This window comes from Capricornis sumatraensis, chromosome 21 (genome assembly GCF_032405125.1).
Source record: "Capricornis sumatraensis isolate serow.1 chromosome 21, serow.2, whole genome shotgun sequence".
Taxonomy (NCBI): domain Eukaryota; kingdom Metazoa; phylum Chordata; class Mammalia; order Artiodactyla; family Bovidae; genus Capricornis; species Capricornis sumatraensis.
The window spans coordinates 59,406,989-59,425,964 of NC_091089.1; the positions used below are offsets into that span (position 1 = coordinate 59,406,989).

Below are 18,976 nucleotides of genomic sequence, written 5' to 3' on the forward strand. Positions count from 1 at the left end.
ACCAGATCCCACATGCCACAACAGAGTTCGCGTGCCACAACAAAGGTTGACGATTCCACGTGCCACTAACACCTGCCACAGCCACGTAAATAAAACAGGAAACTTTTAGAAAATGCTAGAGGCAGCCGGATGGGAGGAGTCAGGTAGCCATAAACAGCTGCAGGACATGACCAAAACAGAGAGCTGTGAGTACCGGGTTGGCCGAAAAGTTTGTTCAGGTTTTTCCACGAAATGCTGCAGAAAAACCTGAACAAACTTTTTGGCCAACCCAATACTGAAATCATTTGAATTGCTGTTAAGATTAACCTCCCACCTGTCTCCAAGACTTTCAACAGGTCAGCTACACAAGTACCCAAGGTGCAAGGGTTGCTGGTGTGAGAATCACACAGAAGGAAGAGGTTATGGGCGGGAAAGAGCCACGAGATGAGTTCTGCCAGAGCAGAACTCAGAGCCCGGGGGTCTGAGAGGGGGACGCTTGGCGGGGACGTGCTGGGGGGTGGCGCTCGGGTCTCAGTGACAACCGGAGTGAAGGGAGCGCAAGCCCAGGTGCCGAAGGTTCGCTGCTCGGACTCCTGGTCTGACATCGCCTTGACTCCCTTACCCCACCTAGCCCCGCTGTTTCCTGTCAGCATTTAAGACGCTTGACCAATTTATGCAACTAAACTGTATGAGTCTAATCTCCTCACCTAAACTCTGATCAAGTGAACTGCCTAGTTGAATCCAATTAAAGCTCATTCACATTCTAACCAGTATTTCTTATTTAAAGATAGAGGCCAAATATACTACAAACGCCCCCATTTACATCTTCATTTCACTTAACTGCAAAATGAGATACACTTTAATGTGTCCAGAAAAACAAAGAAAGATTATGAAAGTGAGGTAACTAGCACCCACATCTAATTTTAAAAACACCTTCCTTTTCCTTAGCATGTATTTAGTAATACCTACTAAATGCAGTAACATCTAATTTCACGTATACAAATCATGGAAAGTATTTTAAAAATACAAAAGACACGAATTAATGTGAAACAGAGACATTCAGCTTTAAAGAACTAAGTCGGCGAAGAGTTTTTATGTGTGTCCATTTATTGATTGCTGGGAACAGAGCTTATTGAGAATACACTGACATGCATTTGAGGGGAGAAATTAACCAAACCTGAAAGGAAGCCATTCAGTAAGCCTGAGAGTTAATAAGGTAGGAGAGATTAGATATAAAGACACAGTATGTGAGGTGACGCCAACAACCACGGAGGGCTGTCCTTAAGATGCCAGCTGCAGACGCTTTGGGAACTTCTCTGTTCTGAATTACTGTGGAACGACCAGTAAGGAGAGAGAGATCACCTTGCCTCTTTAGTTTAAACTAATGCGAGAAAGCAAGCTGTTCGCTGATGTGCCAAAAAACTTGCTGTCACTTCGAACTGTTTAAGGCAATTCCATTTTTACAAATTCCTCCACACCAATTTGTACGCTTTAGAGTTATAAGCAGCTATGAGATTTAGGAAAGATTAACAATGGATGCAAAAGACTGTAGTCATATCATCCCTTTATCTGCTGATTTATGCTCTGTTCTAATACTAGTAGATTTTTACAGCACATTGTCAATTTTTCCCCAAGGTGTTGAACTCATTAATACAATAAAGTGATATAAATAAAAACAATTCCAGTTACACTTAAAAGAACAGAGAGATTAAATCACTGGACTGTCTCAGATCATAATTTAAAATTATTTAATGATACATGTGGTACATGCGACATAAAGACTGTAACCTCAAGGGGGATAAAGCGGGGAGACATACTCCTAACTGCAGAGCTACATGCCACAGTTTCTCCCAAACTTTTCAATGGGTATTTTTTCCTTAAAATGATAACATCAATGTTACTTGATATTAAAAATGTTTTGAACTGCTTTCTGTGGTAGCAGGAATAAAAAAGAGAAAACAGAAATGGACATACCCCAGTGGAATTAAAAAAAAAAGCGGGGGGAAGATTTTGGCTCCTTTTTTAAGAGGCAGTCTGTTCCTTCCATGAACCGTGTTCTTTCCTTGAAGCTCTGGGGGTGGGGGGGACCGGTCATGGCTTGCAGCGCTGCACAAACCGAGGGTACAAGCACACGTCTCGGATGTGGTATCTGTCCAGAATCCAGGTTAAGAATCGTTCTAAGCCCAGGCCATAGCCGCCATGTGGACACGTGCCATATTTTCTCTGTTAGAGAGAGAAACAGAGGAATAAAGGCTTAGTTTACAATTTTGTCTAAAATAGTGAAATTTTTCTGCTGTAAAACGAGTTCCGCTTCTTCTGGTTAAGGGATCAACCCTTGGACTTCCCTGGGGATCCAGTGGCTGAGAATCTGCCTGCCAGTGCTGGGGACACGGGTTCAGTCCCTGGTCTGGGAAGATCCCACGTGCTCAGAAGCAGCTAAGCCCGGGCACCGCAGCTACTGAGGCATGCACACCCTAAACCCCGTGCTTCCCCGCAGTGAGAAGCCTGTGCCCCGCAACAATGGCCAGCGCAGCCAAAGATAAACAAGGAATTCAACCCTTAAGCTACACTCCTTCATGGACCACATGGGAAAAAATACTTGGATATGAAAAATAAACCAGGCATTTAACACCCTAGAAAGAAAAGATTTCACACTTCAAATTAAGCTAATGTCTGTTTATCAGAAAAAAAGGAACAACTAGATATTAGTAAGATCTGATGACACATTTTAAAAAACTCAGTAGCAACGAGCGAGGCCAGCAGTTAACAGGTTTTCAAATTAAGTTAACGTATTAGTGGCCAAAGACAAAACCCGCAATATTCACATGCCACATTATTAAAACCACGAGACTGAATACAGCTCCTTCACATGCTAAGGTTCCACCCTGAATTCTTCCCTTTTGACGATTTCAATTTAAACAAAACTATTACATTGAAAAAACGTTAAAGGGTTTATTTAATAAAAGTTTTTACCTGATCCGTGTACCAGTAATAGGGAGTGGGGTCGATCCCTTCTCTTTTGTAACCTGCCAGGATCTCTTCATTATCCCAGATACGCATGGAGCCGCCCACGATCTCACCAACATTGGGCATCAACACGTCGACCTTTCAGAATGAGTAAATAAAACAGTTACGACCAGGCTTTCAGTCACGGCACTGCTCTAGAGTTTGAATGGAAATCACTAAAAGCGTCTGATGATCGTGCCAAACGCAAATATGACTCAAATGCCATAATTCAACAAGGCAGGTTAAACACCATCAGAGGGCAGAAAACACTTCCTAAAATGCTGAAGATTCATAATAGAATATTTGCTATGAGCTGTGTCTTATTCCAACGCCCCCGCCCCGCCACCCTTCAAAAGCAAAATCACTGTCTGAATCCTAGACTGACAGATTCGGTGAGGCGGGGGTCCTCAGGACAGCGCTGCATGTAGAAAGACTTGATCTCCACGGGAAAGCGACACAGCAAGATGGGCTCGTTGATGGTGTCCGTCATCAGTCTCTCTGGAGCTTCCGGGATGTCCTGAGGTTAGACAGGGGCTTCATGAACATCCAGACCTTGAAAGGCGCCCTGGCAGAAGCAGCTCTCTGATTCAGCGGCAGTCTGCCATCTTACTCACCCAACAGAGCCCAGAACACACATCCACCCATAACCCATGACCATGCCGGTGTACGGGACCATCTCTGCAAGCAGAGCTGCCTCTTCCTACATTACATTTGCGCCATGTCGCACGAGGAACGAAAACACACACACACACACACACACACACACACACACACAGGGGTGACAGACTGCTCCACTGTCCCTTTCCAGTGGCCAGTTTTATCTGGGTCTGAAGCAAACGCAGTCCACCCGGTCCCATAAGGTGTAAGATAATCAGCAAATGCTTCACAACGTCATTGACACACACTAAGTTATTAATAACACCAATCTTTAAACTCCTCTGTTATCTCCGCTCCTTTCCTGTTACAATAAATCTGCATGCCTTCAACAGTCCTAAGACACGACTGTAAGACAAATAACCAGTGTCGAATTTATAATGTAACCACACCTGCAGCAGTTAGCCAAGAGAAGTAAGACGATGATGAATCAAGTTAATCTGCTTTCCGCTCGCGCATCCTTCAGTAGACCACACATAAATTCAAGTTCAAAATGAAAAAACTCATCCTGGTAAAAACTGATTGGAAAGAATGGGGCAAGACTGATTTAAGGTTAAGAACTGCGGGAGCTCCCTATCGCCGGGCACAGTGGTTTGCAAGCTCTCGCCCTGGAGCCCTGCGCCCTCTACAGTCCAGAGAGGAAACGAGAGGTGAGGGGGAGAGCTCTTCACACACTAGAGTAGAGAGTGCAACGTAACTGCAGGAAAAGGGTCTCACTGCTTGTCCCAGGACCTGGAGACCTCTGCTCTACCCTAGCCCCTTCCTATGTGTGAGATGACGCTGACAGGGAGAGAAAATGCTGACAGGCTCGGAGGACTGCCTGCCGGGCACTGAGCTCACTAAGTCCTCTGACTTTACAAGCGGACGTTGCCTCCAAGGCAGAGACGGGGAATCAGACAGCGGGGTCGCTGGCCTCTGTTACTCAGCAGCGAGGACAGAGGTGGGGCTCATGTCCTTACCACTCAATCCCACCAGCTTGCTGTACTAGGTGGTGACAGTGCTCGGGTTTTCAGCACAGAATCTGGTTTTACACAAGGTCAACCGAATTCATGAAACAATTAATTTATATAAGCCTAGTACCCTGTCCTAATTTCTTTCTAAAAATGAAACAAAAATCACATGTTTCATTTGTAAAACAGATTTGCAAATACTATGTAAGGAGTGGTTAAATGCACAAGGAAGTGGGTTTGGAATAGTGTTAATAACCTATTCCCACAAACAGCGCTGGGAGGGTGCTCCCGGGCAAGACAGACACGCTCACTGTATCTGAGGCGCTGGGCCACCTTCCCCATCAAAGCCTTCTCTCCTGGTTTTACACTTTAACCAGTGGCTATTTTCTTCTTTGGACCTCCTCCATAAGAAGCAGTTTTAACTCACTGTTTTGGAGGAAGAAGTATTCTTGCCTGGGCGATCCCATGGACAGAGGAGCCTGGTGGGCTACAGTCCACGGGGAAGCACAGAGCCAGACACGACTGAGTGACTAACACTTTCTCTTTTTATCCTTTTTGAAAGAGTCAGTTACTTTCTCCAGAAAACCCAAACGAGCATACACACATGCCAACACTCTGCACGTGACTTCAAAGTTCACAACGCTCTGAAGTGTCCTGCCAGACGAGAGAATTACAGCTAGAGCTAGTAAGAACAAGGACTTGCGGAAGAGGAATGAGACAAAGGATGGGCTGTGAAGGCTACAGACTGGCCAATAAGCACTGACGACCACAGAAAAGGCACTGCCCCAAGGACCACTCTATGCCCACTGAGCCGTGGGTCCTCAGACAAGCCCCAGAAGGGGGGTCTGTGGTTGTCATGTATTTAACAACAAGCAGATGCCTCCGACATTGCTGGTGACCGGAACAGCAATCCACCTAAGTATAAAGCTCCCTTTGACACAGTGACTACAGAGGAATCCATACCTCTCCAAATTCATAGAAAGTTCCGTCTTCTTTCTTTACGTTGTGTTCTTTCAGCCACACAATAGCATCTGAATAGTTCATCCGTTTGAAAGGCCGCTTAGGGGGCTTAAAATTCTACAGTAGAAAGGAAAAACACGGTGTATATAAGGAAACCATTCACACGAACACTTCAAGAGATGCTATTTACCGTTACTAACAGATATTACTTCATGAACGTCAGGACTTGTTCATTGACGCTGGCAGCAGGGGAGCAGAAGCATAAAGCGAGGGGGGTATGAAGATGTGTTCATGTTTGTACTTTGAGCATAACCACTGATGTGTGTGCATTTCTTGGTACTACAGAAACACACTATTTAGTCATTAATTCAATGGAAACATACCTCCTTGCTAATACTTTTAATAGTTTGGATCAGATAATGAATCCTCTTAGAAGCGTTATACTTTGTGTACTCTGTTGATTTAGGTCTCATTTTTAATTGAACATTAAGGGAATTTTAATCCTAACTCTGCCGAATCTTTATCTAGAGGCCCATTGCCATTTCTGTCGTTTCTGAAATTCTCGTCGCCAAGAAAGGCTGGATTACATTCTTTTTCCTTCCAGATCGAGCTGGTGTAGTGCATTCTTGTTTATCAAAATACTCATAGCTTTGGGACTTTGAAATGGTAAGTATTCATGATGTGTGAAACAGTATGACACGTAACAGTATGATCTTAATTACATAAAAATGGATGCTTAGTTGTGAAAACACACACGTAAGAGCTAGAAGGGCTTGTCAAACGTAAACTGCTTGTGACGATGAATGACTTTGTTTTCTGCATCCTGAGTTTTTTTGGTTTCCTATTATGCCATGTTAACTTTTAAGAAATAAAAGCTATTTTTAAACATTAAAAAAAATTCTTTCAGACTTAAAAGAAACTCGGGGAATTCTCTGGCAGTACAGTGGTTAGGACTCTGCATTTCTACTGCCAAGCATCCAGCTGGAACTAAGATCCCACAAGCCACACAGTGCAGTCAAAAACCCCCCCAAAACTGAACATCCCTAAAAATGGAAAACACATACCAACTTTCTATGTAAGTTAAAACACTATGAAATTATTGGCGATGACTAGTATCCAATTTTAGTCTTTAAAATATCAGTCTTGAAATGGGTGAAGGGAATCAAAAAGTACAAACTTCCAGGTATAAAAGAGGTTAAGTCCCAATAGGATGTAATGTATGACATGGTGACTATAATCAATAACACTGTATTATAAATTTGAAAATTGACAGGAAAGGCTCTTGAAAGGTTGCATCACAAGAAAAAAGCTGTAAATAGGTGTGGCATGCAGGTCATCTTCTATTTTTTAAAATCTTATTCATTTGTGGCTGCGCTGGGTCTGCGTTGCGGTGTGCAGGCTTCTCACTGTGGTGGCCTCTCTCGTTGGGGGGCACAGGCCTAGCACACATGGGCTTCAGTAGCTGTGGTGCGCAGGCCCAGTAGCCCTGAGGCATATGGAACCCTCCCAGGCCGGGGATCGAACCTGTGTCCCCGGCACTGGCAGGTGGGCCCTCAACCACTGGACCACCAGGAAGCCCCATTTTCTAATACATACATATATATATCATGGCACTATGGTGTGACCTAAAAGTAATATGTTATATATCAATTATAATTCAAAAAACCAGTCATTTATTTCAAAGCTCACGAAGCTACTAAATCTATAAAAATCAAGAATGTGGACCTTGCTGAAACAGAGCCCTCATTTCATGTCTCCAAACAACAGCAGACCTACCGGGTTGAGGTCGCACACTATGCTTCCTGCGGGTGATTTCAGGACTCTATCGACCACGTCACACACCAAGTCCTCCAGGCGGTTCAGGAGTTCCTCGAAGGTCAGGAAAGGACACTCGGCTTCCACATGAGTGTATCTGAGGAACACGACACTAGCTCAGAACAGCCCTTCTTTCCACTAAGTTTCTCTCAGGCAAGAATCTTAACGCTGGGAAACTGTCCAGAAAAATAAAACTCCCACCGTGCTAACCAACTCCCAACTCTGCAAACTAGTTTTAGCCCACCCCACTTCCTTTTCCCCTTCTTAGTGATTTCTTGTTTATTCCACAACACATAAAGGATCGAGAGAGAGCAAATCAACAGATCTTCGTGAGCTAAGAGGTAGACCTTCTTGGACAGTTTCCATTAACTCATTCAAGTACCCTTTATAAAACCTCTTAATACTTTACCTCCACCAAGATTGCTTCTCTGAACAGGTTTTCTCAGAAAACAAAATTTTAAACAAAAGCAAAAAGACAACCACATACTCAGCCAGGTGCCTTCGTGTTCTGGACTGTTCTGCCCTGTATGACTGTGCGATGCAAAAGACGTCCCCCAGAGCTGGAATGCAGGTCTCCAGGTAGAGCTGAGAGGACTGTGTCAGATACGCCTCTTCCCCGAAATAGTCGAGCTTGAAGAGTGTGGCACCGCCTTCCACCTGTGTCTGCACTAATGTTGGAGGAGTGATCTATGCCAACAGGAAAGGGGTAAACAGAGGCCTTTTGTGAGCACCGGGGCTCAAGGTCAAACACGCGAAAGGGCGTCGTCTGCAGGGGACGACCCGCGCACACTTACTTCATGGTACCCCCTGTCGAAGAAGTGGTCTCTGAAGCACCTGGTGACCACGGAGCGCGCCTTCAGGATTTTGGACATGTTCTCGCCCCGGATCATCATGTGCCTGTTGTTGAGCTGGACGTCCACGTCAGACTCCTCGTTGATCAAGTTGTCAGCGCCTCCCGCGGGGGCCAGCCCGATCAGCTCCCAGAAGTCGCAGCTCAGCTCGTGGCCCCCCGGAGCCTACAGTTTTAAACGGGGCGGGGAGGAAGAGAGGGAGGGAGGAGACAGAAAGTGTACAGGGTGAGGGAATCTCACTCGTGGCAACATCTTCAGTAAGCTCGTATTTCTAAGAACCTATCTTTACCAGCCTACCCTTCTAAACCCAAAGACCCAATAATTAAATTTCATATTGACAGATTTAATATTTCTTTCAGAATAAATCACTTACACACACACACTTTTTTTACAAAACAGAAAAGCACAAACTAGAAAATAAACTATAATCCCATGACCTGGAGTCACCACTAACTACTGTCAACATTTTAGTATATCTTTCCAGCCTTTGCCCAATAATTCAAAAGTAACATAACATCCACATTGAAAAATTCCTTAAATACCAAGGTTTTACTAAGAGATGCTTCTCTCTGGAACATATAGATAGTAAAAATTCCAATCCTCCCTAATACTCCCATCGAAAGCCTTGTATGTAGAAGCCACACAGTGTGGAATATATAGCCATCTTGGTGCCCAACACTGGCAGCAAGAAACACCAAGACAGCCACTCCGCTGTGCAATCGCATTACTTACAAGGAAAATCCAGTGAACCTGAGCCAGATACTCACTCCTAACACAAGTTCTTTACATGGACTCCGGGAGTCTCTTTTATCAGTTGTTTCTAGTCTCGCGGGAGGACCCCATGGGTCCCTCTGCTGCTTAATATGTCATCTTTATTTTCTTTCCCAAGGACAAATCCAACCACAGTTGTTACTTGAACAATAATTACCAACAAGTAGCTCTTAACTCGGAGAAGGCAATGGCACCCCACTCCAGTACTCTTGCCTGGAAAATCCCATGGACAGAGGAACCTGGTAGGCTGCAGTCCATGGGGTCGCTAAGAGTCAGACACGACTGAGTGACTTCACTTTCGCTTCTCACTTTCATGCATTGGAGAAGGAAATGGCAACCCACTCCAGTGTTCTTGCCTAGAGAATCCCAGGGACGGGGGAGCCTGGTGGGCTACCATTTATGGGGTCACACAGAGTCGGACACGACTTAAGCGACTTAGCAGCAGCAGCAGCTCTTAGCTGGTACTAGGTGACATGTGTGTTGGCTGGGGAACAAACAACTCTCTGACTGTCAGAGTTATATTTGTTTGTTTTTTAAAGAGTCTTTCAAATTCTATTTTAAAAATTTCAAATTTAGATTACTGTTCTTTCCTGAAACACTTTCCGTAGATGAAATTTTATTTTCACCTAGCTGAAAAATTATTCACACATAAACAGCAAGTTATTCTCGCCCTTGAAGATTATTCAGTAATTCTTTAGGCTGAAAATCACTGAGATTGTTACATCATACAAGCTGTATAGCACACATATTTCACTGGAAAAGGAAAAGGCACTCTAAAGTTAGCAAGTGCATCGCATCTTTATATTTATAATGCTAAATTCCAAAAAAAAAAGACATTGGAGAGCAACAAGATTATCACTTTTCTCTCAGAAACTCCACACACTCACCTGCTTGCCCTTCGGGGTAAGATTCAGCATTCCATACACTGCGACACTGCTCTCAGTGGACAAGACAATGCCATTGTAACACTGACACTACGAAAAGATCAAGTTCAAATTCAGCTGCTCACATTCACAGTAAAATATTCTGCCATACAGAAGGCAAAGGGGTTATTTATAAACAGGTTATCTAGTCCAAAACTAGTAAAATAAGACGGCCATTCAACCAAACGTTTATCTATATACAGACACACACAGACGAATGCACACATCCTACGTGTACGTGTATACATGTGCACACATCCTACATGTACGTGTATACACGTGTGTGCACACATACACTAGTCCACGTCTCTTTAAAAAAGTGAAGAACTTTTTAAGGGAGGGATCAGGCCATCAGCACCTGAATCCACTAATCATAAGGACGACTAGAATTATGTCATTCGTGATGTGATGTTACTGAAAGAAGACAGCTGTGTCCATGAAGTAGTTATATCAAGACCTGAATATGATCAGACCTAACCTCCAGCTCACAAGAAACACAAAGGATAGAGGAACATTTACACCTTATGATGCAATCGACCAAATCCAGAATGTGACAAGTGCTACAGGACAAATGACCCAATTTTTTCCAATAACTGGATGGGGGAATGCAGTGGAGAAAAGAGAATGAAAGGGGAGAACTGCTATAGATTGAGAGAGATTTCAGAGACATTATCAGCTAAAGGCAACATGTAGCTCTTCTGACCCTCATTCAAAGTAACCAACTGTAAAAAGACATTATGAATCTAACTGGATATTTTTGGGGGGAGGGGTGTGATAATGGTAGTGTGATTATATTAAAAATATTTCTTCCTGGGGAAGCATATGCAAGTATGTTTCCATGAAATATGATGTCTGGGAGATAAAAGGGTGGGGGGGGGGAGAGCAAAGCAGAATTGGTAATATATTAGTGAGAAGATTTAAATTAAAGATTTAATGTGTATCCCTCCCAAATCCCTATGTTGAAACCCTTTCCTGCCAGGTGATGCTGTTAGGAGGTGGGGCCTTTGTTGTAGGTTAGGATTACATCAGAGGATGAGGGTGGGGCCCTCATGAGTGGGATTAATGCTTTCCCTTCTCTGCAAGTTGAGGATGTGGATAAAACAGGAAGTGGGCAGTCTGCAACCCAGAAGAGGGCTCTCACCAGAACCTGACCACGCCAGCACCTTGATCTGGACTTCCAACCACGAGAACCGTGAGAAATAACCTTCTGTTGTCACCACGCCCCCCAGTTTACGGCACTCAGTCGCAGCAGCCCAACTGAGACATTACTGGGCTGACAGAGAAGCCTGGGAGGTTTCCTCCCGCTATTCCATTTTTGAGATGTTTGAAATTCCCCACAATAACAGTTCCAGATGCCCAAATTCCCTAAACTAACAATAAAGGAACCTATTGAAAAAAATCAAATATTCAGCCATCGTAAATATGAGAAAATGTTTACCAAATCATCTGACAAGACACACTGGAGAAAACCCGTACCGTCCCGCAACACCAGAAACATTAAATTCTTTCCTAAAAATGAGAAAGAGGACGTTTAGCCGGATTGTTCTTGAGGCACCTGAAAGCACTTTCTCATAATTTAATCATATATGAAGGAACTGCCAAGTTTAAATGTGGAAAATTCAAACCTCCTACGGGGCCCTGTTCCTTTGAAGTAGTGTCACTACTCAGAATCTGGAAAGTATTTCACATTCTTTTCTGCATTTTCAAACCCTACGCAAGCCTCCTGACCCACAGCATCACGGGAAAGCAAGGCCGTAAACATGTGAGTTGAGGGACTGCGTCTCCTTCACCCCCGAGTCCCCTGCAGCGCCCGGCACAGTGCGTCCCTGGAGGGTGATACACACTGCCACACAGAACCGCTCGTGGCTTTTTATGCCCCGTTTCTTCTTTTATGAAGGATTTGATAACCACTTACAATAAACGACATGCAAAAACATAATAATAATAAAAAGAGAAAGCAAAACATCAGGACCAAGTACAAATATGCTAATCCTAAGCTCAGCAGCAGACACCAGTGAAGTTTGGCTCTGCACTTTCGGTAGCGCACCCCCTGCTTTCCATTACATAATTCAGGGCAGTTCAGCAAACATTTCCTGGATACCTCCTGATCACTGTATCCAGGATGAAAGGATACAACTGATTGTATCCAATACAGTTAAGCAACATTTAAATTTTTAAACTTTCAATAGCTGTACTGAAAGAATGACCTAAGGATATAAATCATTGTTTCCTTTAAAGAGCTAGCATTCCCAAACAAAAATACCCTCAAGTAAATGCTTTTTCTTATATTCTTCATTTAAGACTAGGGATAGTGAAAAAAAAATTTTTTTATAGTACATGCCATTTTATTTCTTGATTTGTCTAAATATTTATATTGAAAAGAATGAATCTTAAACTTTTTTGTGTGCCTTTTTAAAAAATATAAGTTTATTTATTTTAATTGGAAGCTAATTACTTGACAATATTGTACTAGGGATATTGAAAATTAAAGAGAGAGAAAAGTTCAACTCTGCCAGTTACCTTGTCTACGCAGCCTGTGGACCCAGCCAAACACCTTTACCCTTTGGCCTCTATATCCTTCTAGTTCCCGAATCTTCACCTGTCAAATTAAAGTAAATAACGTTTGACCCAGCATGTCATTCATCACATACCAACTTTGTCACGAATATCGGATGGGTGGCAGTAAGGTGTTAAAAAACCACAACTGAAGTAAAACTGCAGATAGCCACTCTACCGCAGGTCAGAGCCAGAAAATCTCACCATACCAGAGGGGTTAAAAACAAAAATCCAAGTCTTCTTTCTCTTAGAGCAAAACTGGCTGTGAGAAACACCCAGAACTTCAGATATTGCTATATAAAGTCAACAGATCAATAAAATTCATGGCAGCAACAACCCTAGTCCATGCAGAGCCCCTTCCCTGACCTCCCAGACCCTCCTGCCACCCTGGGAGGTGGAAGCTACCAAGGCTGGCTTTTCATCCGGGGACGGAGGGGAGCGGAGGAAGGGTCTGGCGGGTGTGGCCAAGCTCACAGCTCCCTCACTAAGGAAGCAAGAAAAACACGACAATTCAGCAGCAATAATAACTAGACAATTCAGCAGCAATAATAACTATTCTCTTCTAGAAAGAACATAGATATAATCCAATTTAAAAAAAAAAAATCACAAAAACCTTTTTCTCTTAAGAGGTCATGAGAATCATGGATTTCAACCTCTTCCTTTTACGGTGAGGGAACTGCCCCCAGGAAGGGTAAAATCACGTGACTGAGATCCACAGCCCACCAGGCCCAGATGCCAGGGCTGCCAGCTTTCAGTGGGGACAGAATGTGTTCAACACAGCGATTACTCAAAAAAGTGAGCCCCGCAAGGACCAGACTCACAACTCTCCAGCGTTACCCGCTCTCTCTCCCTTCTGAAAGAAAAGACGAGGAGTGCAAAGACCAGAGGAGGCAGCACGCTCCTCAGACACAGAAAGTGACAGCGTGACCCGTGGGCCCACCATGTGAAACAACCTGCATCACACTCACACATTTCGGCTCTGGAAGACTTGGGTCATTTTTAATGGTAATCTTCTTTGCTTCTTCCAGGTTCTTCTCTCTTCGCAAATTGTCTTCGGCCTAGTTTTAGTAAATGGGCAATCTGTTAACATGGCATCTGGTGTCCTGAACTGGAAAACGTTCACAGAGCACTCACTGCTCACCTCTTTCTTCTCCCGGGACTCACTCTTCATCTGCTCTCTGTGCCACAGCTTCCTAATGTTCTTCATCTGGGACTTAGAAATAACATCCCACCTCTGGAGAGGTAAACAGACGGGTAGTGTTTTCCAGACCTCTGTATTCTAACGAAAACTTCTTCACAAAATCAAATTCTATAAAGTTTTGGGTTTACCTTACCTCATTTTCTTTTTGTGAATCTACGTAAATGGTAGGAAAGGGTTCTTTTCCAACTGTCATCAAAGCCTTGGGGAAGGGAGAAAAAGGACATTCCTTTAACATCATGCAGTGTTTAAAATTAAGATAACACCTGACTCACGAAGTAACTTCCATCACCTAGAACATTATCAAGAGCCCAGAAGAAAACATGAAGACCCCACCAGCCAAAGGTCAATGTGGATAGAAGGCACGGCTGAACGTATTAAGACTGTCCTTAAAGTAGACATCCTTTCCTGAACGATTCTAGCAAAGTCATTTTACACAGTATACAGTTCCCCATACTAGTGAACAAGAAGCAGTGAATTTTAAGAGGCCACAGGGACCTGCAGGAAGTATACTGACAACTGAAGGGACAGCTGACAGCAGAGGCCAGCTGCAGAGCAGCTCCAGATGCTTAATCCTCACGAAGGATCCAGGCGAGTCATCTCAGAAACTCTCAACAACACGATGGTCGGGGACGCAGAAGGCTAGGTTTTATTTAACTGGAAAAATCCCTATGTGTAGAATATGTACCCCTTTTCAACCTTTGCAGATATACTGGAACATATCTGATATCACTGTATCATTTGATATCTTATAGTTTATATTCTTTTCTTAAAAAATTGGTGGTTGGAAGTATGTAAAAAATAAGTATTTCATTAATTGCTTCAAACATTCCTTCAAATCTGCTCCTAAATTATCATCAATCAAGAAACGTAATGAGTTGTTGTCTCTAGTGTAACATCTGAAGCTTATGAAAACCAACCTTTTCTAAAGATCTAGTTTCCAAACCTGAAAAATACTTTTCTTCTTGATTGAATGCCAGTCTCAACTCAATTACTGCTAGCGAGGAGGAGGGAACCTGGATCTTTTGGAAACATCCAACAGAGTTCAGCTTCTCCTTGTAGCAGTCAGACTTTGTAAGATGTCTGTGAATCACTAAGGCTTGATTTACCACCTGACAGTCTGTACTGATGCAGTTCAAGGTCACACCTGGATTCAAGTGATAACTTCACCAAGAGAACTCTGAGGAGTCAGTTTGGAAGAAATGTTTGGAATAAACTCAGTATGAATACGGGAAGATAATTTTTATTTCTGTAAGAATTAAAAAACTGATCATTTGACTCAATGGAGAGAAAAATTCCAAGATGCAATGCTGATGGTAAGGAAGAAAAGAAGACACCTATTAAAAATGTTCAAGGGGAATTCCCTGATAATCCAGTGGTTAGGGACTTGGTGCTTTCACTGCCAAGGGCCTGAGAACTAAAGATCCCACAAGCCTCAAGGCGTATGTCCCCACACCCCTCCGAAAAAGGAAGTTCAAATAACTTTAGGCATACGGCATCTAATACCCTTAAAGCTACATACGTGTATACACCCCTTACTTGCCCTTTTCGGAAAGCTCTCTTCAAATCTAGTACTTGAGATAAAACTCCTGACAAGTCATATAAGAACTGGCAGAAGTCATTAATAAATACAAAGTCGTTTCCTAATGAGGAAGAGGCACTACCTTAAGGCCTGTTTTAAAGGGTTTCTCCTTGGTTCCATCACCAGTAGCATCGTTTCCCTCTCGGTCGGAGACATATAGTTCTGCTGTTTTACAAAAAGAGAGTAAGTTACTCGTCTGGTCAATAATTATCAGTCACCTCATACTGCAGCTACTTTATCCATTCTTTATCTTTGTAAACAGAACATGTATCTGATCAGTGAAAATTATTAAATTCCAGGGACTTCCCTGCTGGTCCCGTGGTTAGGACAGCACGCTGCCAGTGCAGGGGGTGCGAGTTCCATTCCGGGATCCCTGAGATCCCACATGCCATGCGCAGCCAAAAGATACTTAGATTTTCTTTAATTTAAAAAATGTATCAAAGTCCAAAAGAAATTGTATCAGTTTATTTTCCCACTCCCCTCTCCAAGGACATCCATTCCATAAGAAGAGACTGGTCAAATTTGGCTTTTCAAAATGAACTTTGATCATTTTCCTTTGTGATACTGCTTCCATTAATATCTACTTGAATCCCAACAACAAAGCAAGGGCTTTGTAATTGGCCAGACTGTCCAATTGGGATGTTGCACTTTAACAGCCAGGGACCCTGGAGAGTTCACTTAACCCTTCTGGGCTTGTTTCTGAGCCGGTAAAATGAGGGAAACGATACCCATATCTTGAAGTACTGAGGATGAAATATATAAATCGGATATCCTGGTGCCAGAGCACAGAAAATCAAAATAAACATCAGTTTCCTCTGGCCTTTAAAGGAAACCAAAAGCTCCGAAAGTAAAAAAAAGCTCCGAATTGCACAAAGGCCTCGCAACTGTGAGCGGGCAGAGACATCACTTCGGATCCTACATCTCTCCTTCGCCTACTGCACCAGATGGCCTCCCAGGCCCTCCCCACATAAACGAGGGTGAGCGAGACAGGCATTCTCGAGTCGTCTCCTGAGGGTCACTCGGAAAACGCACACACTCGGGGGCGGCCCTGAGATCTGCCCGGGCCTCTCTGGGCTGAATCGCGGGCTTTCCTTCAGCGGGGCCGCGCGGGGAGCCTGCGGCGCCGGGGAGAAGCCCGGCCCGGCCCGCCCTCCCCGCCTGCCTCCATCCGCGCGCGCAGCGCTGACAGCTATACTCGGCCGGAACGCGGGGGCGGCCCGCGGCAGGGGCGCCACTCACACCCCCCCGGACCCCGGGCCTCACTCACCGAGCACCATCCCTGCGGCCGCCCTGACCACCTCCAAGGACATCGCCGCCAACACGCAGCCACCTGGTCTCCCCGCGGAGTGCGCCGGCAGCTCCTCAGCTCGGAGGTTGCATCATCGAACGTCGCGCAGAAGCCGTCGCCGTAAGTCACCCTGGCGTCGCGGCTCCATTGGTTACGGGAGGTTACGGAGCTAGGGCGCGCGGCGCTGCAGCCGCCATCTTCGGTTCAGGCACAGGCAACTTCCGGTTCCGGCGCCGCCTCCAGGCTACCCACTCCCTTCCGGCTGCGCTGGGGACTCGAGGGGCCACAGTCTCGCCCGGGGTTTCCTTGGCCCCGAGACACCTCGGGCAGCGCTGTAGTCCCAGTCCCTCCGGCCTCCATCTCCCCAACTTCCCTGATGAGTCTCCTAGTTCCGCCCCACCCCTACCCCTGCTGTGGGCGCGGTCAGGCCCTCCTGGTAACCAGACCCAGGGGTTCATCCCAGATCCTCAGATCCTGGAGTGGAATTTATGTCATCAAATTGATGACGACTCATGTCGTCATCAGCCGCGAGCTGGGGCGGAGGTAGTCCTCTCTCCCATTCATTGCCTACCTTGAACAGGAAGACCCTTTAACTTTCTAGCTTCAATGAATTTAGGAATGTAATTCAGTGTCACTTGGATTATAGTGTGTATTTAATTATCTTAAATTGGAGGATAATTGCTTTACAACGTTGTGTTGGTTTCTGCCCTACATGAAGAAGAACTGGACCTTCAGATCTGGAATTCTGGTTCTGCCTGTTGCTATGTGACTACAGCTGAATGTGCTAACCTAAACTTCAATCTCCCTGTTTATGAAGGATGAATAAGTTCAGGGCCCAGCAGTCACGGGTAGTAAATAAAGGGTGGCTAGGGTCATCATTCTCAACTTACTGGTATACCAGAGTTTGTCTCTGAGTCAAAGGAAAACATACTTTGGTTATGAAAATAAATCCATAGGTAGGCTCAGAGTCTATCAAAATTATAAACCAGATGACTTTAAGAATATTTCACCCAGTTTCATGGACTTTCCCCTTTCCCTCTTTGTTGAATGCTTTTGCCCATGCATTAGTTGCCTACAGCCATAAGATAAATGTATTATCTCAGGTAGCTTCTGAGGCTGAAGCACTGGGGAGTGGATGGGGGGTGGGTGGTATTCAGACCCAGGGTCTCTTCTAAACCAGGGGCTGCAGTCACCTGGTGGCTTGGGTAGGTGAGGATCTGGCTCTTGGCAGGTGGCTGTGGTTTCATGTCAGGTGGGCTCCTCAATGACAGGACAGCTGAATTTCCCCAGAAGTAAGTGGAGGGAGGGATAGAGGCAGCGAGACTGTATTGGTTGCCTATATTCTATATTGTAGAATAAATCACCCCCAAACTGCAGGCAACAGTCATTTTCTCTCACTGCCTGTGGACCGGGAATCTGGGCAAGGCTTAGCTGGGGCCTCAGACGCTGGGTCTCTAAAAAGGCTGCCATCGAGGTGTCATCTGGAGCTCATTTAAGATTGTTTTTTAGCAGTTTGTGATGAAAGTTGTTGTGAGATAACACAAAAATACAGAACACTTCACAGATGTGTGTGCCATCTTCGTACAGGGACCATGCTAATCTCTGCTACGATTCCAGTTTCAGGAGACACGCTGCTGAAGTGAGCGGAGTCTGAGATTCTGAAGTCTCACCTGGGTGATGCTCTTCCCACACGCCCCTGTTGCTGTCAGCCTCCTCAGTTTCTCAGGCTGTTGGACTCAGGGCCTCAGTTCTTCGCAGGCTCTTGGCCGGAGGTCTCCCTCAGCTCCTTGCCACGAAGGCTTTTCCAGTGGGCAGTGTTCTTCATCATAGCAAGCGAGCAAGAAGGCAAGAGAGTGTGCAGGCCAGATGGAAGCCACGGTCCTTGGTTTCCCATCCCTTTTGCATATCCTGTTCCTTAGATTTGAGTCACTTGGTCCAGCCTACACTCCAGGAAAGGAGTTGTACACCAGGGCATGAATCCCAGGAGGTGGCAGGGATCCCAGGACCATCTTAGGAAGCTTCATGCCACAGCAACTAAAACCCAGACTGTAGTGCCTTTTCATAACCCAACCAACGAATGACATTTCATCATTTCTGCTGTATTTTAACTGGTCGCACAGACCAGCCCTACTACAATATGGGAGAAGACTACACAGGGGGTGAATTCCAGGGGGCGGAGGTAAGTGGGGGCCATCTTAGAGGCTGCCATCACAGCCCAATCAGTGAATTTGTCCTCTTCATCCTGCACGGAGACCCCAGAGGCTGGCTCATGTAGACACATCAATGGGCTCTCTTGTCTTTTGGGTGGATGTAGCCAGTGGGGAGCACTGGCAGGGATGGGGTGAGCTCGGGTACTTCCTGCTCCAGCTCCTTCATGGCAGGCTGGCTGCACCTTCACCTGAAGGCCACAGGCTGTCATCTGAACTGTCCTTCATGAATTGAG

General features: G+C 44.9%; 1 protein-coding gene and 1 non-coding gene across 3 annotated transcripts; both read right to left on the reverse strand.

Moving 5' to 3' along the window:
• Positions 1–1,091: 1,091 nt before the first annotated feature.
• NARS1 (asparaginyl-tRNA synthetase 1) lies at positions 1,092–16,617 on the reverse strand. 2 transcript variants are annotated; one of them, XM_068993705.1, is made up of 15 exons: positions 16,513–16,617; positions 15,328–15,410; positions 13,800–13,865; positions 13,607–13,699; positions 13,434–13,523; positions 12,430–12,508; positions 11,348–11,418; positions 9,874–9,960; positions 8,159–8,380; positions 7,852–8,051; positions 7,326–7,461; positions 5,553–5,666; positions 3,371–3,502; positions 2,953–3,084; positions 1,092–2,202 (listed from the first exon to the last, which is right to left on the reverse strand). In XM_068993705.1, exons 1-15 carry the CDS (start codon positions 16,553–16,555, stop codon positions 2,071–2,073), a joined length of 1,680 nt encoding a protein of 559 aa, XP_068849806.1. In that variant the 5' UTR covers positions 16,556–16,617; the 3' UTR covers positions 1,092–2,070. The 2 variants fall into 2 exon arrangements, with proteins under 2 accessions (XP_068849806.1, XP_068849807.1); XM_068993706.1 differs by having other exon boundaries at positions 15,328–15,407; positions 16,513–16,574.
• Positions 16,618–18,075: 1,458 nt separating this feature from the next.
• Positions 18,076–18,180, reverse strand: LOC138097775 (U6 spliceosomal RNA). The gene has a single exon (XR_011146517.1). It is a non-coding gene; the product is annotated as a U6 spliceosomal RNA (small nuclear RNA).
• Positions 18,181–18,976: the final 796 nt, after the last annotated feature.